Source organism: Streptopelia decaocto (assembly GCF_964273445.1).
Source record: "Streptopelia decaocto genome assembly, chromosome: 16".
Lineage (NCBI taxonomy): Eukaryota > Metazoa > Chordata > Aves > Columbiformes > Columbidae > Streptopelia > Streptopelia decaocto.
The window spans coordinates 5124399-5149737 of record NC_138671.1 but is presented as its reverse complement, the minus strand read 5'-3'; the positions used below and the strand labels follow the sequence as shown (position 1 = coordinate 5149737).

Sequence of the window (25339 nt, the reverse complement as noted above, 5' to 3'; positions counted from 1 at the left end):
GCATGCGCTAAACCACACCCACCGTCCCGCCCATCTCCCCGCCCCCAACGACTCCGACAGCCAATCGCGCTCGGCACCTTCACACCCACCCCCGCACCGCCCCCTTAGGGGAGCCGGTCACGTGCGCGGAAGAGGCTCCACCCCCCACCCTCGGCGGGCGGCGCATGCGCCCTGAGCGGTCCCGCGATGAAGGAGAGGGCGGGGCCGCGGCACGAGCCGCCGGTGAGGGAGCGGGTCCGGGAGGGGGAGGGTCCGGGAGGCCTGGGGGGGGCCCGGCCCGGGCCGGGGTGAGGCCGCGGTGTCCCGGTGCGGGGCGGCAGGGAGCTGGGGCGGGGGGAGAGGCCGCGAGCGGTTCTCGGCGGTTTCTGTGGGGCGGGACGTGGCAGGGCCGGGGGGCTCTGGAGGCCTCGGGGGGTCCGGGCCGCGTCCCGCGCTCTGTCACTGTCGCTGCCTCCCCTTGGTCTGGTGAGCCTGGCTGCTGAGGCGAGGGCTGTTAGGAAGTACGATGTTTGGCCTCTTCTTGAAAGGCTGAAGGAGCTGGGGCTATTTAGTTTGGAGGAGACCGAGGGGTGACCTCATTAATGTTTATAAATGTGTAAAGGGTGAGTGTCAGGAGGATGGAGCCAGGCTCTTCTCGGTGACAACCAATGATAGGACAAGGGGTGATGGGTACAAACTCGAACACAGGAGGTTCCACTTAAATTTGAGAAGGAACTTCTTCTTAGTGAGGGTGGCAGAGCCTGGCCCAGGCTGCCCAGGGGGGTTGTGGAGTCTCCTTCTGTGCAGACATTCCAACCCGCCTGGACACCTTCTGTGTAACCTCATCTGGGTGTTCCTGCTCCATGGGGGGATTGCACTGGATGAGCTTTCCAGGGCCCTTCCAATCCCTGACATTCTGTGATTCTTCTGGGGCTGCTCTGGTGAGCACAACGAGTGGTGCTGCCCGACTGGTTTGTGTCACCCTTAGTGTGTCAGAGCTTACAAACCCTTTGGGTTTTTAGCAGTGAGGTTTGTGCTGATGGTTTGTCCCAGTTGATGTGGCTCAGGAGTGTCTGTTGGGCTGTGAGGGATTTGTTAAAGCTGTTAAACAATTCAGCTACACCCAATTATTTATTGACTCTGAAACCTCACAGAAAAAGTTAAGTCTCCCACTCCCTGTAGTTTCTTAAGACAATGTGAACTTCCCCAATTACTTCTGCTTTGGAAACCTCGGTACGTGTAGCAATACTTCTTCATAGGGCCCGTATTTTCATTTGTCTGCTTATTTCTTTGAGCTTTTGAGGGGAAACTGCAGGCTGGTTTATTCCTGCTTTGGTTTGCAGGAGGCACGTGCTGTCTAAGAGCAGTGGCTGCGTGTGTGAGATCACCCTCAGGGCAGTGTTTCTTCATCTTGAGGTTTTAGTCTCCCAAATGGCCCCTCTGGCTGTTTGGGAAAGGTGAAGGTTGGTCTTCACATGCTGTGAAAGGGCTGGGCCTTTTGGTTACTTTTAAACTAGTTTAATGGGTGCAAGAACTTTTGAGTATTGGACCAAGTGTTGCTGCTGAGTGGGGTAAATCTGTCCAAAGGGCAAGATGCTGCTGAAATCCTCTTTTGTTCGGATGTCAGAAGACTGATGTATAAAAGTTGACTCGTGAGTTCCTCCTCTTTCTGACAAAGCTAACACAACTTTATGATGTTTCCCTAGGTTAAAGGCAACAGAATTTGAAAACACCCCCCCAAAAACACGCTCCTTGCTTTCCTCCGAGCCCCCCCACCATTGTCAGCATGGCTGGTGGCATTACGGATACCGGAGAGCTCTATTCTCCCTACGTAAGTACCGCTGTTTGTGGGTTTGATCAGGAGTCTTTTCAAAATCATCTTCTCTCAACATTGTGTTTTAATTTCCCACTTCCCCACAGACATAACTTCAGTGTTTCAAGATGTGATGGAGGTCAAAGGAAACTTTAAAATGTTTAGTACTTGTAGGGGTTTTTTTGTACATCACAGATCCCTTTATGCACTGCACAGGAATGATATTTGCTTAAGGTGTAGTTCTAAAAGTGTTAAAAATAGTTCCATGCCCCGTGCCAGTTCTTGTGTCCTTCTGCCCACTTTCGTTATATTTTATTAATGTTTTCATCAACCCACATTGTCACGTGAAACTAGCATAAATGAAGCGTCTGTGACATGGAAACTATCCTGCTTTGCTTCTCTTTTTTCACTTTATGTAATGTTTTTCTCTGAATTTCTTAAAGTTTACTTATTTGTAATTGGTTATACTAATTTGTATTAAACCACTTCACTTAAAACCGGTAATCAAGGTGTTTCTTCCTTGTAATGTAGTATCCTGTGAAACTGCAGAGCCAATTGTGGTTTTAGCATGTTACTGGAAATACTGGTTTTCATAGCCACAAGTGTTAATTTAGCGTCAGCTTTTATAAACAGCGCTTTGCATACACATTTTTTTCTGAAGTGAGCTCAGCAATAAATATAGAACCAGTCCTGAAATCTGGTGTTGGCTTTCAAGTGCTTTAAAACTTTCATCCCTGTGTTAATGAACTGGATCTTAGGCTGCAGAAGTAGGTCACAACTAGAAAATAGAGAACAAGGCAGTAACTAGGATGTCTGGACCCTAAAGGACTATTGTCACCTGCCCTTATGTTGTTGTGTGAGTGTTGCATGAATTTCCTAGAGTCTTATCTCCAAGGCTAGAGCTCTTTCCTCATTCCCTGAAGATGTCTAGCCAGACGGAATACACCCACACTGTTCTCATCTCACTCCACTTGACCAAAGTCAAAGAAAACCACCTGAGGTGTTTTTTCAAGCGTCCTTCACTGAGAGTGAGTCACAGCCCTGGGCACTTGAGCTGTGCTTGGGGAATGACAGCTCTGCATGTAAAGAACTTTCCTGCAAACTGCAATGGCTGATTTATTTTTTTTTCCATCCTTCTGGGAGACCTATCAAAAGATGAATTTGCTGTGCCCGTGTCAGTGAATGTAGAGCAGGAGTGTTTGCAGGGCCTCTGGGGAATAGTTCCCCTGCTATCAGTTGCTCCACACTCAGAAAAGTATACTCAGATACAGTTCTTTACTGGCTGTCCTCTGGAGAGAGACTCTGACATATATTAAAAAAACATACTTTGGGGCTATTTTTGATCTTGAGTTCAACTAAATTTATAGTCTGAAGGGTCCTGTCCAGGTGCACAGTTACCTTTTTGGGCAGAAAAATGCTCATTGGAGAGAGAATAAAATCCTTTCCCTTCTAGAAGTAAAAACCCTTCTTCAGAATGTGTTTAGCTGCTTGCTGGTAAAATGGCAAGGAGGCTTTGAATTAGAGTTCTCTTTGGATATTTCTGGCTTTACTAAGAATAAGGAAGAACAAGGGATTCTGAAGTTATATATGTAGTCATAACTCCTTAGGTTCAGGTCAGAAAATGAGGAGAGACCCCAACCCACAGTGCAGACCCTTCTGGTGGAAGACAGTGGATTTGCAAACAAACAAACAAACAAACAAAAAGCTCACATGCTTCTAGAAGTTAGAAAGACAAAAAAAAAAAAAACAACACATTAGAAAAATAGAGGGGAATATCAGTTTCTCCATAAATGTGCTGACACTCACTTTTTTCTCTTTGGTTATCAATCCCCTCCTATATTTATTTCTAGCACGGCTTGCTCCCATCCTACTTGCACAAAGGTTGCTCTCTCCAGTTAAGTCAGTGTGTGTGTGAGGTGTCTTAGGTGATCTGTGGCCCAGCTGCAAACTCTCACGCTGGATTTTGTGTCCGATTGCAGGTTGGTCTGGTTTACATGTTCAACCTCATCGTGGGGACAGGAGCCCTCACCATGCCGAAGGCCTTTGCGACGGCCGGGTGGCTCGTCAGCCTCGTCCTCCTCATGTTCCTGGGGTTTATGAGGTAGGATGTGAGAATGAGCCTGAGGGGAACGGGGGGGTTCAGTTGAGGGGAGCTGGAAGGACAGAGTGAACGCTTTTGCTGCTTTTCTGTGTGATCCTGCCCATCTGCCACTCGAGCGTTGGTCTCTGTGCCTGTATTGCCCGTGGACCTCGTTTGGAGGGGTGCATTTTCTGACCAGCAGCGATACAGTTCTACATCCCATCTGACTGATGGGGAAGACTTTTTCTCCAGTACACAGTCTCCTGGGACCTTTCTCCCAGCTTCCTTTTTGGACACCATCCTCCCTGTGGACGCATCTCATACTTGCCTCTGCCATGGATCCATTTCCCAACCACAAACCAGGTCCCAGGTGACACAGGGTCATTTCTCTGTGCTCTGATCTGCAGATGTGATGCCGACTTGTTGTGTTAGTTTTCTTTTGGCTTCTGGCAACACTCTGGGCAGCTTCAAGAGTGTCAGGAAAACAAATTACTGTGTGGCTGGGCCCATCTAATTCCCCCACACACGTTTGCTGCTCAAGACCTTGGAGCTGGTCGCATGATTTTCCTGCTGGCTCACCATGAGCTGCTGCCCAGCCGTCTGCCTGCTGGAGCAGCAGGTGGAGCTGAAGGCTGTTGATACAGCACTGATGTCTCAGGAGTTATTAATAGATTTACCGTCTTCTGATGGGCTGTGAATGCCTGCTTGCTTCTTGCTTGGTTTTGAAAGAAAATAAAACAAAATCCCCTTCTGCCATTAGTAAGAATGGAATTTAGACGTTCCTGTCTTGTCAGTAACCAGCTCTGTCTGGGATTTGGAGTCGGTGCTTTTGGATGAGTTAGGGGCTGCTCTATAGAGGTGCTGTACGCTCAGTACTGGCTGTAGTAATGTTTGTGAGTTCCTCACCTCGAAGCTGTGTGCTGCAAAGGCTTTATAAAATATAAACTGTGGGAGCTGCAGTAACTGGGAGCTTTGGAAGCAATTCCTTTTAGATCCATTAGTTTAACAGTGTAAACTCAGTGTATGAAACTCAACACCAGCAGACAATCCTTCAAGGTCAGCAGTAGAGCACAGGCCTTCAAAACTGCACCAGATTAAACTGAGAAAAGGCAGCTCAGAGGTCTGTGTGCCTCTGGAACTGTGTGTCCCTGTTGCTTTTGTTCCAGTGCTTATCCTCGTGCCTGCTCGGGACCCTGCGGTGCAAGAAGGGTCCAGGTGGTAGTTGCCACATGGGCCTCAGGACAGGGCTGCTTCCTTTTGTTCTTGCAAAACTAATCCCTTGTTTGAGCTTGATAAGTGAATCCAGTTCCTGAAGCAGTGAGAAACCTCTTTAAAGACCTAAATAAAATTGATTTGAGCTGGTGGGTTTTTTAAATAATTTTTTATTATAGTCCTATTTGTAGCTGGGATAATGCTATTCCTTCCATCAGTGGCTCTTGCTGTCTTCCTGGACAGCTTTTCCCTGGCCTCCAGCTGAGTGTATTTGCATGCATGTGTGATCTGCACCTGGGTCTTGTATCACTGCTTTGCTTCTAATGCCATTTGTAAGATTTTTTGCCACAGCTCCTAATAGATAAACTTCACAATAGATCTGCATTAGTCCTAGGCCCTAAAAAGAGGAAGGAAGCTTTGTTACAAAGTTGTCTTCCCTTCTTCAGCCGGCACTAGGAAGATGCCTTCCGGATACCTAAAGTTTCTTCTTATATCTGAAGGCATGTTAAGTTTTACTGTGTTGTGTCATCTGCTTGAACACCTTGGTCTCAAGGACAAAAGGGAGCAGCAAACTGACAGGAAACACCACCAAAAAGACAGTGTGTGTGGGGAGCTGGTGAGAGGGTTGTTTTGGTTTGTTTGCTCCTGCAAACAGGTGGGAATAATTCTCCCATGTCTGTCCAGTGACAGTTCTTGGCGGTTATTGATATCAATTGAATTTGTCTCTAGCTATATGACTACAACCTTTGTGGTGGAAGCCATGGCTGCCGCAAATGCCCAGCTGCGATGGAAGAGGATGGAAAAACGCAAGGTTTGTGTGTGGTTTAATTTTCCATTTTCTGTTTTATCCCGTAGGACTTGCTTGAGATTCCTCAGCATCATTGCCTTGCCTCGTTAGTAACTCTAAAGGAATAAATTCCTACTGTACTTACCTTTGCCATATAAAATACGGCTATTAGTTCCCTGCAGGGTTGCTCATTAAAGACAGGATTTTCTGCTCCTGCTTTGAAAAATCTCTTGTGCTGTTCACATTTCTTACTGATTGCGCTCTCCTTGCCCAGAAGCACTGCTCAGTGAATGCGGAGAGGTGGCAGCCAATATACTGGTGCTGTTTGGAGTGTGCTGAGGTCTATAAATCCTTGCTGATCTCAGGTCATTTAACTGGGACAGGCTGGAATGTCCTTGCTGCCACTCAGGCTGTATCCCAGGGAGTGGACAGCTCTGAAGTATGTCCTTGCTGTAAAATATACTTGTGGCTTTTTGGATCCTGGCTTTAGTGGCTTTTCTGGATCACTGCAAGGCATAATTGTTTGCACTGATTTAGATCCCTGCCTGTAAGTGGGTTGGAGCTGGGAGCTAGACCTGTCTGCTCTGACTAGCTAAGACTATATATGTTTGGATTTTTTTTTCCTACCAGTTCTGCAACTCTGCAGATCTGCTGGAAGTTTCTAACCTCCTTGTGCCACATATTACTACACAACTTGGACACTGTAGCTATGTGTGTGACTTACTAAGACAGCAGAGCCTGTTGCTCGGTTCAGCCTGTTCTGGTCGTGCCCTTTTCTGCTCTCCACAGCATCCCAATCCTGGCCCACAGGTTCCCTGCAAATGCCTCTGCTTGCACATCCTGCCCATCCCTGTTTGGGACCTTCCTTTGAGAATGTGAGACGATGACACTAGTGGTGCTACAGCCTGTAGCAGACATCTCAGCAGTGATCTGGTCTGTTCTTCCAGGAGGATGATGAGGATGAGGATTCTTCCTCTGGCGTATCTGACAGCGACGTTCTCCTCCAAGATGGCTACGAGCGAGCAGAGACACGACCCATCCTGTCAGTTCGTAAGTACCCAGTTCATGCTTTTGCTGTATCCAAGACCTCTCTGTGCAGTGTCCCAGTGGGCTCCTGCAAGTGGAGCAGGACTCATCTGTCCATTTTACCCTTAATTCCACATGCTCACATCCCAAAGTCCGCAGCACTTGTGAGATAAGACTCATTGAGAATTCAATTCACCACCAACAGTTTGATAAAGATCTTTTCCCTCTAGGTCACTAAGATGAGAACATCTTACTTTGAAAACACTTTTAAACTTAATTCAGCTGAGTAATTGGACCAGTGACTCTGCAGCTGTGGAGTCGTACATACTGTCCTTCAAACTGTCAATAGAGCTGCTTGAGTCTTTTCAGATAGTCTGGCCTCTGAGTTTACTGGAATGACTGGTTGTAACACGTCTTGTTCTCAACTTGCAGAGAGACGTGGCTCACCCAATATCTTTGAAATCACTGAGAGGGTGGAAATGGGCCAGATGGCTTCCATGTTCTTCAATAAAGGTGAGTCACATTTTCAAAAGACCCGTCAGGTCCTCTTGTGCGTTGTGTGTTTGTGTGCTTCTCAGTGTGGGTTTGCATCCTGAGTTTGTGATTCCACCCAAAGTAGAGTATTTATGGGCCCAGTTTCTTGAGACAGGGAAGTGTAAGTTGGTGCCTTTTCTGACTGTCCTTTATGTAACTCTAAACTGCATCTATCCTGTGTGATCTCCACTGTCTAAAGCAGCAAGGCCCAGCTGTAGTGTTCACTAGTTCCATCTTGGTTGTAGCATTTGAGAATAAGATCTTTGGGCTTCCCTGAACCCTGTAAGTATGAGTCAAGGAGACAGACTTCCGGGGAGGGTTTTTCAAGATTGTGTGTGTTTGGGGAGTCACCAAGAGAGCTGCTGGGACATGAACTGCTGAACTGGTGTGCATATGATAGACAGATATTTTTTTGCTTTAAAATGTCGCTTGTATGCCAGGAAACAACCTTGTAACCACACTGCAATAAAGCCATATCCATTGCTGCATGCAATAGAAGTGCAAACTACTATGTTAGGTATTCTGGAACTTGTAAAACAGTACATTTGAAATGCTATACAGAGCCAGAAAATCATCAGATACCATGGCTGTGCAGTTTTGAGCCTGTCAGGCCCCATTTCTTGTGTAAAGTGACATTTTCTCTTGTTCACTGACCACCTTACAAAGATGCGATGGGCTGTTTTTTTCCACTACATTACATCAGCTATATGCGAGCGTAAGACTGTTGCTTCTGAAGGACAGCTGGGCTTAAGGAGTGAAAATTCTTTGAACTATATTATTGATAATTTTAAAGTCCAATTGAAAAAAACTTTTTAATTTCTCTACGTGCCTCTTCTGGGCCTTTGTAGATTTAAATCACTTAGGACTATCAAAACAACCCACCTTAGATCAGGCTGGCACTTTTCTAATTGTAGAAGAAGAGGGTGACTTGAGCATGGGTTGGAGACTCATAGACATCTTGTTCCTAGCAGTGGGTTGCTCTGACTCTGGGCAAGTTTTCTTGCTTGTAAAGAAACACTGAACACTTCCCTTTCTCTCAGTCATTTTCTGGAGGGTAATATTTGGGGAGTGCTTTGAGAGCAAGCACCGTCTAGCAGGGCTTAGCAGTGTTGCTGAGGATTTGGCTGTGGAGGAGGATCACAGGAGGCAGAGTGCTCCCACAAACAAAGTCCAGAAAGCCCATTATTTGCATGTGCTTCATAGGGGGAGACCGTAACGACCCCCCAAAGCCAGCCTGGCGCTGGGCAGTTGCCTTCCAGACCTCTCTGCCTTGCTGCGGGCTGCTGCTCGGGCAGTAGAGGGTGCTGGAAATACATGTCCTCTCTCCTGTTGGGCACCGATGGACACTTCGAGGCGAAGTGATATAAACTGCTTAACGTTCTAAATCTTAATCCCTCTTCTTAATGTTGCTTTAGCCAGTGTTATCTGATTTCTGTGTTAGGGATCCCCCCTGGGACCTACTCAGCCCAATGCAAAGGGCTGAATCTTTGCTGGAAATGCTGCAGATCATAGCTTGAAACAACTTGTGACTTCCAGATGAAGTGAGGTACAGACAGTGAAGGCTCTGGGGCAGCTGGAACCCTTTTGCTGCTTTCCCTTCCTCTGTGCTCAGCAGTGAGGCTCCATCCCTGTGCTGTTGAATCGTGGCTCAGAGACACCCTCTGGTCTGCTGAGCCACGGGGGAGAAGAGATTAGTACCTCCCTCTGCGGATCCTGGCTGAGGTGTTTCTTTCTCAAGGCCTTTCGTAAGGGCAGTGACCAGTTGCTACTGCCTGGTGCCAAGAAACTGGGCTGAGCTTGGGAAGTCTGGGCTCCAAGCACCAAACTCTGCAGTGTCACATCTGGCAAATGTCTGGGTGGGTTTTTGCTCACGACGTACAAAGCCCAGATCCAAACGCAAAGTGTCTGAGGGCTCTACAGCCTCCAGAGGGAAGGCTGGTGAAAGCTTTGCAAGAGAGCTCAAAGCCTCTGATTTCTAGCGAGTTCTCTGCTCCTTTCTCTTGACTGATTTTTATTTTCAGCAATCTGACAGGAGTTGAATCTGCAGTCCTGGGAGGTAAGCTGGGGATAAATCTCAATTTCAGACTGCCTGCTTTCTTAAAGGGAGCTGACTTAGGTTTAGACTGTGAAGGGGCTGTGTGCTCTTTCAAAAGAGCTGGCTCTGAAGAACTGCTTTTTTTCCTTTTTTAATTTGCAGTGTTGGGTGCTTTCTTCTGGGACCAAGCAGTCATTTACTGCAATAATGGATTCTAGGCACATCTATCATGTTGTTTCCCCATGGGAAGTCATTGATTTTTTTTTATTTTTTTTCCCCGTTTTGAGTCCAGTAATGAAAGTATTGATCAGGGAGGGTCAGCAGCAGTTTGTAAGAGCTGATGCTGAAGTCTTCCTTTAGCATCAGTTGATGCTAAAGGTGAGGAGGAGTTTGGGAGAGGAGTGACACCTGGACTGCCCACAGATGGAGAAGCTGGGACTGGAACTGGGTTATAGCATGTGCTGGTGGGTACCTGGTGTGCTGCTGGCGTTCAGCTGCTTATGTCAGCCTTATTTTGGGGGGGGGTGGGGGGGGGGCGCAGCTGGGGCCTGAGATCACCAAAACAGAACCTGTCTAGTCCTGTGCTTAGTGTGCCTTGCAGCTTCTGTCCTCTGTCAGATATTTGTTGCAGTCCTCAAAGCTTTTTAATGGGGAATTGGAGAAAGCTGGTAGATAGCTTGTTGCCATCTTCAGAACAATGCAGAGACTCATTAACTGTGAAGCCATCTTAAATCTTTGGCAGAGGAAGAAAACAAGGGGGGGAACTATACGAAATGATCTGACAGTTTCTGTAAGATCACCCATTTGTCTGTTTAGACAGAGCAGGAACAACTCTACTGTACGAACTCAGTCTGCCGCTTCACAGAAGCAGGGAAGTTTTCTTGCTGCTTTCCCAATACAACTCTTTTTTTTAGGAATGTTTTACGCTAAGTAGGCTCAGCATATTCAATAATTTATTTAAACAAAGGCAAATGCCTATTAATGTTTCCTGACATCCAGAGATCCAGGGCTAGTATGGTATGCAAACACCGTAGAAATATTAGTCCTCATTCCTGCAGTAATGCTGTCCTTGTTTGATAGTTGTCACACACAAGGCTGGGAGAGGTTAATTGATTTGCCTAGACTGCATTAGGATTAAGCATCAGGTGGCATCGCAACTTGAAAGTGTGGGCAGGTTCCTTGTGCTGTTTTCCTTCAGTGTCAGTTTCCTAAATGAAACAAATCTGAGCCTTTTTTTGTAGCTCACCTGTCTCTGACCTAAAATATGTTCCAGTTTGTTTTTCCTTAGTGAGATTTATACTGACTTATCTGGAAGAGAAGAATCCTGGGGTCTCATCAAGATTTCTTTAACCCTGCTGATTTTAGCCCTTCACAGCGGTGTCTTATTGTACCCCAGTAAAGCTGTTCTGTGCACACAATTAAATTGTGTAAAACTTGTGGGTTTTTTTTTTTAATCTCATGGCCGAAGGCAAGGGAAGCTTTGAAAAAAAAAGAAAACCCAGGAACCCAAGAAAACAGTATGGGGCAGGAACAGCATAGACTGTGGCAGTGAGGTGTTAAGAGGGCTGTGGAAACGGTTTTAAAGCTTTGCAAGTTGGAACTTTGGCTCAGGTTGCTAATGGTGAGGAATCTCCCAAAGCGGCTCTGGTCAGCCCTGTGGACCCTGAGCTCTGCAGGGCCAAATCCCCCACGAGAAGGTCCCGCAGGTTTGCACGCAGAGGGTTTGTGATCGGCAGAGGACTAAAAGCATCTTTTTGTTTCACTGTTTGTCAAGCTGTGCACACAGCAAGTCTGTTGGCATCAGGTACCTGTTTGCCTGTGGCTGCTGCTGTGACCTTTGCGTGGAGTTTGCTGCAGAAAGAAGTAAACTACAGAGGCAAATTATGATTTATTTTTAAGACTTTGAAAAAGCTTTGTGTGTTTGAACTGCAAAGTTCAAGAATCCCTGTGTGCTCTGCTGTCCCTGTACAATATTTCCTTTTCCTGCAGTGGGTGTCAACCTCTTCTATTTCTGCATAATAATCTACCTCTACGGAGACCTGGCCATCTATGCTGCAGCTGTACCCGTCTCTCTCATGCAAGTGACCTGGTGAGTGTGTGTCCTGCTGCGGGGTTGCGTGCTAACAGAGGAGAGAGCAGGCTTGGGGATTTGATGGGGTGATAAGTCTGACTGGGATCAGCTCCACTTTGTGAAGAACAGAGCTGAGAAATGACTCAAGGACAGCTCATCGCTTGTGGGTGGGAAGGTGAAGTTGTTTTGTATTCGCCACCTGAGTGCCTGCCTGAAAAGCAACTGACCTGATTTCAGATGAGTCTTCAGGTGTCAAGTACTTCCAGCTTCAGCACTTGCACACCTTGGACTTGTTGCTCAATAGTTTGATTGCAATATTCTGTGCAATATTTCAGCTTTTCTGTCTCTGTGGATAAGAGCTGAGAGGAGTGATGCTTACCCAGCCTGCGACCAGCGAGTGGTGACCTTACATGGACTTAACTCTGAACTGAGACCAGTTCCTTTCTCAAAGAAACAGATAATGAGAGAGATTGGTTTGATCAGATCTGGGCTGGACTGGATTTGGACTCATGTCTTGGAAATGGAAAACCTGTATGGCCTAAACTTGTGAACTTAATCACCAAACTTGTAAATTACTGCAGGTGATTCAAGAATTTGCCTTTAAATGTATGGTGCTCAGTGACTTGCTCTATTGCACAGTCCAGAAAATATAAGGAGGAAGAGTTTTCATGGAGGGAAAGGAGAAATGGAGACTTTGGGTCTCTGATCATTCTCCTTTCTTCAATGCAGGAGAGGGGGAAACATCCGCTAGGAGTTAATAACTATCTTTTGTTTCTCCATCCTTTCCCAGCAGTGCCATTGGCAACCATTCGTGCAGTGTTGGAGATGGCACAAAGTACAACGATACGGACAAGTGCTGGGGGCCAATTCGACGTATCGATGCTTACAGACTGTACCTGGTGAGTTTCTGAGACTGGGACGACCATTATTTCCATTCAGACTTTGCTTCTAGTGGATAGGGATTTTTTTCCTGTAGAGATAATGTGGTTCAAGTGAACAACAGAGGTGGGAAGCTTTTGGTTCAGTTTGACTTTTTTGGCCAAATACCCCCTGTCTATTTTCAGTGACTTGGCTGTTTTAATTTGGTTGCCATCAGAAAGATCCTTATGATTTTGAGTTTAAGTGAAGTTCTGTCTGTTTGTTGTTCAGTTTTTTTTATTGCTTAAGCAGGTGATATGTCTGTGCCAAAGGCACAGTGGCTGGCTAAGTAATTCTTGCTTTAAGGTAATTGTTGTCAATATACCGGAGCATATTAAGCTCTCGTGAGTGCATTCTTCATGTGAATAAAACTATTTATGCTGCAGGAGAATCTGCTTTTTGAGAGATGATGGAAACAGCCCACTTAAACAACATCCAGTGCTGTATGCTGCTTCAGTAATAGCTTTCTGTCTGGCTTAGGATTGTCTATTGCATCTATTACTGTGCTGTGGTTCTGCTCTGAAACCAAGGTTTTTCCCAAAGGATGATAAACGCTGCTTCTTTTGAGCTTGGAGAGAGTTGAGTGCTTGTACCTGGAGACAGATGTCAGTAGGGCAAAATGAGAAGAGTTATGCAAGTGCTGCATGGTGTGGCTTCTGTTAGGGGTCTCAGTGAGGATTTTAAGAAAAAGAGAGTGAAGGTGGCTGTGTGTGTGCAAAGAAATCCAGGGTAAAGACTATTTGAAGCAATTTTGCCGTAGTACATTTTGGACCTGCGGTGGATCCCATCCCTGAGTGCGCTTGTTCCAGCGTTATTGCAAAAGTAAGAGCTGGGCCTCAGCAATATTAGTGAATGTCAAAGCCTAGTTAATTATTTAAGAGAAATATTATTGCTTTATTAAATTGTGTTTTGGTACGTTTCTTTAAAACTTCCAGAAGATTGAAGATTTCCTTCCTGAATTTCAATAACTCTCCCTGACCCAGCAGAAGGAGCTAGTCAGAAAGGCAGGCATGCATTAATTACTGCCTGCATCTCTCAGATATTATGTCTATAATTCATGAAGATAATTGTAGTTAGGACTTGAAAAATTAAAAAAATTAAGACTGTGTAAGCATTAGACTTGCCGTCTGTGTACATAACTCTCAGAGGAGCTTTTCCCTCTGCTTTTCTCCTCTTGTGGATTTGGAGAATAAATATCTGCAAAGTCTTTGGTGGTGATTAATCCCCGCTCAGTAATTGAGGTGATGGTTTCAGAGCTTTTCTCTGCTCCCCTGTAAAAGTAGAGAAGGATTGTTTATGGGAGAATGTACCAGTCCGTAGTGGGTTACTGGAGAGGGACGGTTCCCACAGTCACTAATTTCAGGAGGCTGCTGTGTGTCCAAGTTGTAGATTTCTGTTAAGGTCTCTCTAATGTTTCTTACTGGATGAGCAGGGGAGTAAACTGGGACTGGTTCTACCTCCAGATCTGCTGGTCCCACTCCCTGCTTGACCCGTGTGGTTTTATTCTCCAGAGAACAAAGGTGATGATGACTTCCCTAGAGGAGAAGAAGTTTAATAATTTATAAAACATTCAGACCACAGTGCTGACACTGTCTTCAAGTTTGGAAGTGACTGTGCTGGTTAATATTTTATGTGGACAACTAGTGACCAGTAGTTAAAGCTCTTAAACTTTCTGAGCGAAAAATGCAGACGGGAGGGCCAGGGGAGTAAGTTGCTTGACTTCAAGCAAAAAAATTTAATAGCAAAACACTGTAATTATCTCTACAAATTTTGTTCAAGCTTCTTGAGTCTTGAACGTGCAAGAGAAGCTGAAAAGCTGAAGGGAAAAAGGCAACATGAAAGTGAGGGGGGATGAGATGCATCCAGAGCGTAGCTATTCTCTTGGTCCCGAGGGATCATACTCCTAGAGAACGTGCTTTGTTTTCGTGATTTATTCTTCTTTTGGATTCTTGCTTGTTGGAATAATTCAGGTTCCACGTTTCAGTGGACAAACAAGGTCTCTTTTCGCAGGCTAGGTTCCCCTGTGGCAAGGGGACAGATGGACACCGCGATCCCAGAAGAAAGCAGCTGAGTTTTTGGATCAGCCGTTTTGTCCTACGTGCCTGCCTCTAGTTTTCTCATCTCGTCTTAGTACTGTATTTAGGTTTAAGTGACTTTTAGGAGCAAGATGGATGGTTTTCACTGGAACGTCTTGCCTGTTCCAGTGAAGCAGGTCTCTGGATGTAGTGTTGCATTTCTTACTCTGTGCATGACCCCACAGAAAGCCTTTTTTTGGACTACCAGGACAAATAATCTATTTGAGATTTTGTGGGAAGATGGTGCCAATGGGAGCTCTCTTGTGCCAAGTACAGCCAGTCTGCCAAAGATCTGTGCTGCCTTCCTCCTGTCGACTCTTTTCTCTCCCAATGCTGTGTCGTCTTTTCAACAAAAAACATTTCAGACAGTGACTTTTGAGCTGGAGGTGGAGAAGGGAATAATGACTGATGTAAAAATCCTGTTTCACGGTTTATTGTCCAAAAAGGCCTCTGGAAGCTGTTTCTGCTCTGATCACTGTGAATGGAAGCTGAAAACTAAGTACATAATGAGAATATTTAGACAGATTAAATTCTTCTCTTGAGACTTGCTTGTCTGTGCAGCATCTTTATTGCTGCTCCGGAATTTCACACCTAAGTGTGACTGCAGAGTCTTCAGAGACCACTAGGCCCCCATTAACCTTTGTCTGAACAAATGGTTATCTCACTTCTTGTTTGTAAATAGCCTTGGAAAATACAGACTTGAAAAACAAACGAGTGAAGGCAAGTACAGGAAATACTGAAATAGACTTTTGCTCCTGTCCTATCACTTGCTGCTGGTATTTGCCTCCTCTTTGGGACCATAGGAGTCCGGGGAGGTTTAAAAGATGAGCTTTACTGTTCATTGCTGCGAGGGCAAGACCACGCAGGACACATCGGCTGGAGGAAAGGCAAGCGTCAGATGGCCCAGCGACCTTGTTGAAGGCAAGCGCTGATTACAGTTAAAGCAGATCGATGGCTTTCTGTCTTCGCTTCAGATCCGTCACCAGGCTGTCATGAAGTGACTCCCAAGTCCCTGGGCTGTCTCGATGGCAAGGCTAAGGACAGGGTCGACTTCTCTCCGTGCTGAATTCACACGTCAATGCAGTTATTTTATCGTGTTTTCTCTAAGGTCAGCTGGACGTCTGCTGTGCAGGCTGCGGGCAAGGGGCAGTGGATTTAAGTGTTGATCTTTCATAGCACTTTCTTGTCTTTCTGTTCCAGTGATGTAGGAATGGGACATGATAGTCCCTGTTTCTAGAAAGCAGATACTGAGGTAAATAAGAGATTAAATCCTGGGGATCAGCAGCCATGCGGAATGTCTGATCCAAAATGCATTCATGACCTGGCAAACAGCACTTGTCTTCTGCACTAGGGCAGCCGTTGTAGCTAAAACTTCTCGTCTCTTCCCAGCCCTCCTCTTCTGGCAATTTGGGGCACAGTGTGTTCCCATGGTGGAGAGGAAATGGCTTAAATTCTCAGGAGGAGCCGAACGCCTTTCAGAAGAGGCACTGGCACAGGTATTCCTGGTAGCCTGGCTCGCTAGCACGTCAAAGCTACCAGGTGCATCTGTTCTGTCTGCGTCTCTGTTGGTTTTTTAGCTGATTGGGAAAGGGACGCGGCATCCGCTTGTCCCGGTTCACAGATGCTGCAGTATCGCAGGCAGCCCAGCGGGTGCGGGCTGGGCGAAGAGGGGAGCGCAGATGGTTTAATGGAGATTATCCCAGTTGGAAACGTGCTTGTGCAGTGAATAAAATGAGCGGGCTTGCAGGCGCTTGCCGTCCCTCTTCAGGAGGGGACAATGTCACCCCAGCCCGACGCTCTGATCAGAATACCCAGCGACTGGAAGGGCTGCGGCCACGGGAGGCTGCGCAGGGGGGTGAGCGGGGGGTATGAGGACACGTACGATTGCTCGGTGCCAGCAGAACTTAATCGGCAAAATGCGAAGGCTGAACTGATAAGTGTTGATGTAGATCCCGTTTGCCTTGGCATGGTGCTGCCTTCCCGGTCCTCCCCAGCTCCGGGCTGGAGCACCAGGTTTGTGCTGCTGGTAGTACGTGCTCTGCTTCCCTCCGCGACATTCCTTGTTCCCAGCCTGCTCGGGGTAAAGGTACCTCCAGATACATTTCCCTGCACTGGGGCAGTTTTATCAGCTTGTTCGGCGCATGAGGGTCTTGTAGCCTCTCTGTCTGTGGCTCCAGCTCAGGCTTGCCTTCTGGCCTCTATAGGCTTTCTTTGTGGTTTTTTTTTTTGTTGTTGTTTTATTGTTTACCTCCAGACAGTGATATGAGGGGAGCTCTCATGGTGGTACTTGAACATCCATCCATGCTCAATCTAAGCTGTCTCTTGTCTCTGGAGAATCAGAGCTGTAGCGGTGCTGCAAGCAGAGCGCATCTTCCAAGGACACCTGGGTTTGCTTTTCCTCTGCCTTGCAGCAGCCTCTGGTAATAAATGGGTCACAGCTGCTGTCCACTGGATATTTATTCTTACAGGCCTCAGTGTCCAGAGAACTAGGGAGCCAATGGTGGGGAAGGTGGCTGCTCCAGTGGCAGGTGCCTGGAGCAGGGAGGGCTGATTTCCCAGCACATCAATCAAGAAGGTTTGGGGTGCTTGCTCTGGGCTCCCAGGATGAGCTGGGGAGAGGAAGGAAAGCTGATGGAAGTTTACCCTGCTGGTGTGAAGCCATTGTCTTATTTAAATAAATTGCTTAAAGTGGAGCATTGTTGTGTTGCAGATTACCCCAGCTTACGCTAAAGATGCAGCAGGACTGGAGCATTATTAGCATGTACCTCGTAAGAAGTTATTCATAGTAAGACCTTGTTGCCAAAGGTATTGCATTATATTCCCTACCACAAATGCTCCGATGCGTTTTATGATGATATTGATAAGGAAGTAGAAACAGATGTACAAAATCCGCAGCTGCTACTGCTGTGTATAGATCCAGTTCTGAAAGTCTTCAAAACAGGGAGAAGCCTCTTGAGGATCCAGAGTATTGTGCCATTTCTGTATGTACAGACACCTGAGGGTTTGAGCTATTGTTATGGCAGGAGAGGAATTAGCACTGCGTTAAGCATAAATATCAGTAGCTTTAACTGTTTGTTACAGGTGCCTCTGAAATACAGCTTTGCTTGGCTAAAAGCCCAGTCTCAGGGGCTGATTGGAGTCTTCTCATGCCTCTCGTCAGCTTCCAAAAAGTAAGGTCAGTTAAGTTGCCGCTTTGCTCTGAAGTGGTTGAAGAAGGACAGGAGCCAAGTTCGTTTAAAATAAATGGTGCCTGCATGTGGGATGGGAAGGCAATTCTCAGTTTTGCTATTGTGAAACTAATAAGGTTGAAATTGGCACAAGGCCTTGTTAATATGTCATAAATCCTGCTTCTTTCATCCTGGTCCATTCATCTTCTGTGGGCTTGTCAATAAATTCTTTCAATTGCTCACTCGTCATAAGCCTGTGACAGAATAACTGGCTCTTTTGGAGTTTTCCACACCCCTCGTGTTTCCTAATGCAAGGGGAACTTCAGATAATAATGGGCCTTGGGAATAAGAGGTTTTTCCTGACCTGGCAGGAGGAGAGGCAGAAGTAGCGTGGTGTTGTGAAAGTGGAATATAAACTTGTTGTAGTGGTGACCTAAGAGCTGGAGTTCACCTTCTGATGTGTGATTTATTTTTTTTCTTGCTTTCCTTGTAACTGGTTGCATTTTGAATAAAAGAAACATCAGCCGGAAGACAAGGCTCCCTGCAGCCAGGGCTGGGTGGGAGAGCGAGCTTTTGGTACAATAGTGAAGCAACTGCAAGACCATGGATTGCAGCAACTAAGTTTAAAGGATTAGCTTGTCTCTTTTCACAGGAAAATCAATAGTGCAGGGGACTGGAATGTGTTTTCTGCACAGATCTGCCTGTTCACTTCACAATGAGAAGTGGTTTTTTTCCTTAAGAGGAGCTTGGCTTGTGCTGTCACTTGGCCACTGAGCTTTTCCAAAGGGCCAATCCTTCCCCCCTGCCACCTCCAGTGGGCTGGCAGGGGCTGTGTGGAAGGGAGAGCTGCTGTTCTGCTGGTTGTACATCTGGCCAGATGTGTTCCAGCTGCTACCAGCCCTTAAGCAAAAGGAGGCTGGTGTGATGGGCAGAGGCCATCGGTGAGCTCAGATGCACTTGGCTTCCCCATAGAAATGCGTCCTGCATACTTTAGAGCTTGGTTTGGCTTATGTGATGATGGATGGTGGGCATGAACCACAGAAGCAAGCCAGCTCAACAAATTGGGCAGAGGAGTTGTTCTAGATATATTTGTTTGCTTTTGCGCACTTCCTGCAGTTCTGAACGCACCAACGCTGTTTATTTGGCTCAAACTACAGCCCCTGCTGCCCAGCAATGCCACCCCGGTAAGGCTGAGAGGCTGCTCCTGTTCCTAAATTAAACTATGCTTTGGAGTGAACTCATCTGGGCAACCAAGCACTGAAGCTGACACTGTTCTCTCTTCATATTGGGGACCGATCTCGGCTAAACAGGGCAGGTATCAGAACTGACATCTGTTTGTGATCACCCACACACTATACAAGTTGTAAAGGTTTAAAAAGGGCCTTTTAAAATCCCTTTCTTGGACTAGACTGTTCCAGCAGACTCACAGATCTTTCAGTTTTGGAACACTTTTGTAGGGGAAAAAGTAATAAACGCATTTCCCCTGCGCAGTGTTATTTTGTGACAGCATCCCAGAAACCAGAATTGGAGAAGACTTGTTAAGTCAGCTAAGCACTCCCCTGGGAGATGCAATACCAACCTATTTCTCAACAACATATTTTCCAGTAATTTGTCCGGTGCTTTAACACCAGTTTTGTTTTTAAACAGAGGTCTGACCTTGCTGCCTGCCTGATTCGCATCAGCGTTTTCATTGAGTAAGAGAGCAGCCTTGATCTCTCCTCCCCTGAAATTATCATTAATTCCTTAATATACAGGTAGAAAGCACCAGGGCTGCAGAACCATGCAGTTATGCCACACTGAACACTACCTGAGGCTGTGGAAGGAAGAGGTCTGGACACACTGGTATCTCTTTAAACTCCTAAATAAGTCTGAAACTTCTTAACGCCTTCCTAAATTGCACTTCATGTCTGGGTGAGATCACTCATGCTCTTGTCCAAAAATGTGGATTTTTTTTGGACTACATCAGCAAATCCCACACGTGGCTCATGCTTCTGTAAGCAGGGCTATAAATACAAATAATGCAGCTGGGATTTATCTTGTAAGTTGGAGTCGGTGTAATGCTCTCAGGCAGAGCTGATCTCCCTGTTGCACCAGTCTGGTGTCCAGGAGGAGGCTGGGAACAAGCAGATTCCCCACTAGCCCCAAGCAACGGGGCTTTGCTCTACTTTTGTGCTGCTGCAAAGTCATTACAAAGTGCGGGACATTTCCTTTCCCTCTGGGCAACTCCTGCCTGACACAGTGGAGGGAATGATGCTGAAATCACATTCTCCAGGCAACTGAAAAATCATGTGAAACTCAACTGAGAAGTTTGTAGGGGAAAAATAAAGACTTGGTGGTAGTGGCAGACAAGGGGTTAGTGGCTGCCAGGAGCACTTATCCTTGCTGGACCCGAGTACCTCCCGACCCTGGCAGTTTGCAGCTTGACATGTTTGCAGGGCCCTCGGTGCATCCACGTCTCCCTCGCTTTATGCTGTCTCACCCCGGGGCTTTTGTAGTCAATAGAAATATTGTTGGAGTTGCCAGTATCCTGCCAGGAGAGGCTATGAATATGCAGGAATTTGGGGCAGTGTCTGTGTATAACCATTATGCCTTCACACTTTCTTGGAAGGAACTCATTAATCTCTCATACCATGCTAATAAATTAGGGAGGTGGGGGACGACTCCTCAAGGTTACCCAGTGTCAGGAGGGAGGTCAGAGCAAGCTGGTAGGGGAGGTACAGCCAGACCTGGCTCTGCAACTCCTCTGCTGTCCTTCCAAATCTCTCAAGCCAACCGTTCAGCTCTCCTGCATCCATCCACTTTGCTGCTTCCCTCCTGCTTGTTCAGATGCAATTAGGAGATGCAGAATAAGGGGGAGCCAAGGGTCAAGGAGGCGGTAAAGTGATTACAAGATGCTGCAAATGGCTGTGCCATAAATACTCCAATGATGAAAAATTAGATGCCAGTCACCTCAGGGTTATTGCTGGCCTCCATCTTTCTCTTGTTGTGAAAAATGATAATGGAAATGTATTTACCCCGGAGAGTGCAAGCTTTCTGCTGGCTGCAATCCTGCACACCCCAGGCGTGCCAGGGACTGCAATCCTTGCACCGAATGACTTTCTGAAAACATTTTGTACACGGATTTCTTCACTTTAAGAGGAGGAAGAGCTGGTTTTCCAAGGTGTTCTTTCCAAAGTGGAAAGTTCCTGGTGCTCAGAGGTGGGTTGGCTCCAGAAACAACTGTGGCCCTGAGTCAGGGTGGGAAGAGGAGAGCAGCACCCACGGTACTGCCTTGACATCCATGTGCTGCTTGTGCCTTGGCCTCCCAGCACGTGGTGGCTGCTCAGTTGGTGGCTGGTCCTTGGTGCGCTGGGTGCCCAGCAAGATCAAAGCTTGCAAGGACATCAGCTGGGACAAGTACACTGGTTTGCTGGGTGGGCAGTCAAAAGCAAGCTCCCATAAACTAGTGATGGGCTAGAACCTTTGAAAATCCCTAGATCATATTCAGATTCACTAAACAAAGTAGCTTTGGGGGCACAGGCGCTTCTTTCCATCTCTTGCAGGTTTTCCATTTGGAAGAAGCACTGGGAGCACTGTGGCACAGGAGCTGTGAGTGGCGGCAGCTCCGTGGGTGCGGGTGGGTGAAACGCCACTCGCTTTGCTGGTGACAAACATCCTGGCAGCAGCTGAGGTCCGAGTTCTGGGGAGATGCCTCCTCCCTGCTTCAGGGTACTGGGAGAGAGGTGGGTGAGGGCTCCGTCATGCCAGCGACGTGCTGCATGTGAGTTATGACTCTAACCCTCTGCCAGGTGTCCCGAGAGCGGCACGTTAATCACCAGAGCTGCTGTGGCAGCAGATGTAACTGCCCTTGTTTCTTTATCTATAAATATTCTTTACGGGATGTCTGGCGGTTGCATCCTCCGTCCGTTGTGACTTTCTGACTCTACAGGGGATCTGGAGGTTAAAATCCCTCTTGCCTCGCAACTTCTTTGAGCAATTCTTGTTCTGTTGCTGGTTTATCTCTTTTCAACCAACTTTAAGAGCTTCATTATCACTTGTCTGCTGATAACTTGCTGCCTATCAGCACGGCCCCAGCTGCAGCCCTGCCTCCAGCCTTGAGAAGCTGTGGATCTTTAGCTTTATCTATTTCTTTTTCCAGCTCTCTACACAGCTCTTTCCTGAACAATCAGACTCCTTTCATATATTTATATTTGTACTGTCCACTGCAAGGGGTAAAGCTTTACCGACGAATGCTTGGATTGCCGCCCTCACTGATGTGCCATCTGGCTCTCTCTAGCTTGAGATATGAGTTCATGCTGGAGAGAAATGTGGCCTCATCACCCTAGTGAAGGGGAGGAGAGGTGGCAGAGGGGACACCGTGTTGCACTCAAGACGCCATCCCCTTGATGGATTTTAGCTGAAAAACACTGAGGCCCTGGCATGAGCAACTGGAGCCTGTTGCAGGATCATGTAGCAGTTGCCGTGACTCAAAGTGGGTGCAGAGGAGCTACCAGAGGCTGCGGATGAGTGTTGGTGAAGCTGCAGGTAGCTCTGAAATGTTATAAAGCTCTGCCTGCTTTATCCAGGAGTCCCAGACAGGAGTGGGGGAACCAGCTTGCATTTAATATTTCTCTTTTAAGTCAGCCCTAAAAATTCTCTGAGGATGCGAATAGGAGCACCAGTTTGTAAGACACTGCTCTTCTGAAGACGATAGGTCTGGTTCAAGCTTCCAGCCACGGATAAAACCTCTGACCCGTGTCAGTGCTGGTAAATCAAGTTCTGGTTTTGGGTTTTATCTCCTAGATGTCTCTTTCGACATACTCTAGAGGAGAGTACCTGAGGTGGGAGCAGGTCAGCCAGTCCCTGCCTTGTTTAACATCTTGTTTGTTTGCTGTACTTGCACAGTCTGGTTTTGTTGTATTGTTTTGTCTGTCCCTTCTAGCGCTCATCTGGGTTGTGAAATAGCTCTGAGCTCAGGGATGTCTTGCAGAAGCAGAGCGGGTGTCAGAATTGCCACTCCTGACAGCGTGTATGAAATGTCTGCTTTTTCCTGCCGTGCTCAAGGAGACTTTCCTTGTGACTGAGCACTGAATCAAGCAAAGCTTCCTCTGGGAGGTGCTCCTTCAGCAGAGCTTGTGTTGTCCTGCCGGTATCGTGCTTTGCTGTGGGAATGCTCCGTACCCCTGTATAAAACACTCAACTCTCAGCTTTACAGCCAAGGTTGCAAAGCCTGTGAAGAAGAGCAATCCGTGTTGTTAAATCAGTAACTTTCTTTTAAAATGTCAAGCTTATTCCCCATTAGAGCAGGGTTATTTGCTGTACTGTCTTGCGGGGGAGAGGTACTGTTGCTCAACAGTTGTGAAATCAAGTGATCATCAATATTGCAGAGGTGGAGTTGATACTGTCCTGAAATGAACTTTGTGTGGGATGTTGGCATTTCTATCCAGGGGAAGCAAGAGCTGCCGAGGAAGGATTTGGTTTGGGGTGAGTTCTGGTTCTGAATGAGGGTGAGTAAAGCTGGGAGGAGGAGAAAAGGAAAGGGAAGGGTAGATGTGGTTTAAGCCCAAAGGGAGATAGTTAAGGAGAGAGCACTACAACATCTCTTTACCATCTTCATGTTAAAACTGAGGGATGCTTTGCCCCATATCTGAGACTTACTGATTTTGCATTGGTATGATAGCCCTGTGCCACACAAATGCATTTATCCAAAAACTCTCCAACTCTCTTTGCTGTGCTCCTGGTGTATTTGCTGCATTTAATAAGGTTAATCCTCACTTTGATCAGGTAAATATCCTGCTTCTGCTCAACCTGTCTGAAAGTTTCCAGGCTCTGAATCAGCAAGAAACAGTAGCTACTGTTTTTAATTCACTACTCAGCAAGCACCGAAGACTGATGCAATTCTTACAGATGAATTTGCAGAGCATGAAAACAAGCGAGTTGTGATGACAGTAAGGGATGAAGCTGGTTTTCGGATGGTCCTCTTGCAAATGTATGCGGGCACTGGCCGTAATGCTGTAACTACTGCATCTAATACATGAATCAGCTGCGTTTGGGATGCTAATTGCGCTTCCTGAGCTGTATTGGCTTTTTCTGTGAACGCCGCATGCTGGGAAGCAGATGAAAGCTATTGAACTGTACTGGTTGAGAGTGATATATGGACCCTTCAGGTCAGTAAAGAACCTGTTCAGTCAATAGAGTCCTCAAACCGGCTTAAACATCTTTATATGGTCTGAGAGACTCTTGGCATCAGCTGGCCACCACTGAGCGGGTGAGAGCTCTCCTGGGGGTCCTCTTGGCTGAAACTAAGCTGATAAAACCAGCCAGATGTCCTATTAACGCTTCGTCATACTTTTTCTTTTGTCAGATAAGCCAATAAACAAGGTTATGTAACCGAGTTTTAACATAAGAGCTTTAATAAAATATACTTTTAGAAATATATAAAAATATATAGAAATACATTGCAGGCAACGGTAAGCCCCAGCTAGTTTCCCCTGTGGCAAGAAGACTTGAGTTGACCAGCCTACTTTTCACTTTGAAATACTAAAAGCTGACAGGTGCCGAGGCTGGGGAAGTGGCGTTCGCTGGGTAGCTGGCTAAGGGGAGCTCCCAGACCTTGGTGCTTGTGCGGTTGTGGCTTGGCTGGGTGGGAGGGATGGGTTTGAAGACCCTCCCAGGGGCAGAGCAAACTGGTGTGCTGCTGGTAACCCCTGCTAGGCTGCTGGGCAGGGTGGGATTTGGGGTGACAAGCTGCTGTTCTTTCCTCTACACTCCATGGCTTCAAATTTTCTGGCTGGAAACATCAGTAAAAGCCAGAAAAATTCTGGTTTTATTGGGTCATTCTCGTGATGGGTCTTTGTGCTGGTTTTCAGCATGAGAAAGGAAGGAAAAGTAAAGAATTTTGCGTTTCTTCCATTTATTTGCTGTGTGGGGGCTCTGCAGCAAGCCTGGTGACTTGTCTGGCCTTTCCCATTTAATGGAGGAGCTTGGAGAAAAATTAGGGAACCACTCTTAACAGCCAGTGTGTGCAAAAACACCGTAAAGGTTTCTCTCTGCCATCCTGTGAATATAAACAGCATTTGATAGATCTGATGCTCCTTCTTAGCCAAAGGGAGGATTTCCTTACCTTGCTTAAGTTTAACAATAAATCAGCTATGTACGCCTGCATGTTTCTAATGGAAAGCCACTTCATTAGTAGAAAAATCTTTAATCAAAGTAGACTATGCTCGTTCTGCCTTGAGTTAATTTGCTGAAGCTTAGGAAGAGAATGATAAACTCCTTGAAGTCATCTCAGCTAGCTCAAGAGGTGAACTGGAAAACCTGGGAGAGCTTTTTGATGTGTCGGAGCTCTGCATATTTGATTTCTGGCAGGGCTGACTTGTGCAGTTCTCAGTGTAGGTTTTGGATTGTTTGAATAGCACGTGTAATGAAGCACTTTGTAAATTATATCCCTCTGGGGGAGACTTGAGCTTGCAGAACATCAGGTGGAAAGTTTGGGTATATGTCTGAGGTGCTTATTTGGGCTTACTTTTTCCTTAGGGAGAAGTTATGAAACTAATTAACTTAATGGGTTGGAAGAGCATTTAGGTGTCTGGCACAGTGAGGTAGAGAAAGTAGAGATCCTCCTTCTAAGCATCATGGCCTCTTCCCATCCTTTTGAGAATGT

General features: G+C 46.6%; 1 protein-coding gene across 4 annotated transcripts in view; it reads left to right on the top strand.

Moving 5' to 3' along the window:
• Window positions 1-142: 142 nt before the first annotated feature.
• Window positions 143-25339, top strand: part of TMEM104 (transmembrane protein 104) — a 43837-nt gene continuing 18640 nt past the window's right edge. Inside the window, exons 1-8 of one of the 4 annotated variants that reach the window (XM_082067132.1) lie at window positions 143-222; window positions 1686-1810; window positions 3772-3893; window positions 5814-5895; window positions 6819-6921; window positions 7330-7410; window positions 11456-11555; window positions 12331-12436. In XM_082067132.1, coding sequence (XP_081923258.1) covers window positions 1766-1810; window positions 3772-3893; window positions 5814-5895; window positions 6819-6921; window positions 7330-7410; window positions 11456-11555; window positions 12331-12436 — 639 coding nt within the window. In that variant the 5' untranslated portion in view covers window positions 143-222; window positions 1686-1765. Of the gene's footprint in view, window positions 223-386; window positions 603-711; window positions 921-1685; window positions 1811-3771; window positions 3894-5813; window positions 5896-6818; window positions 6922-7329; window positions 7411-11455; window positions 11556-12327; window positions 12437-25339 lie in introns of those variants that run through there. The other 3 variants (XM_082067129.1, XM_082067131.1, XM_082067130.1) reach the window with 3 other exon arrangements.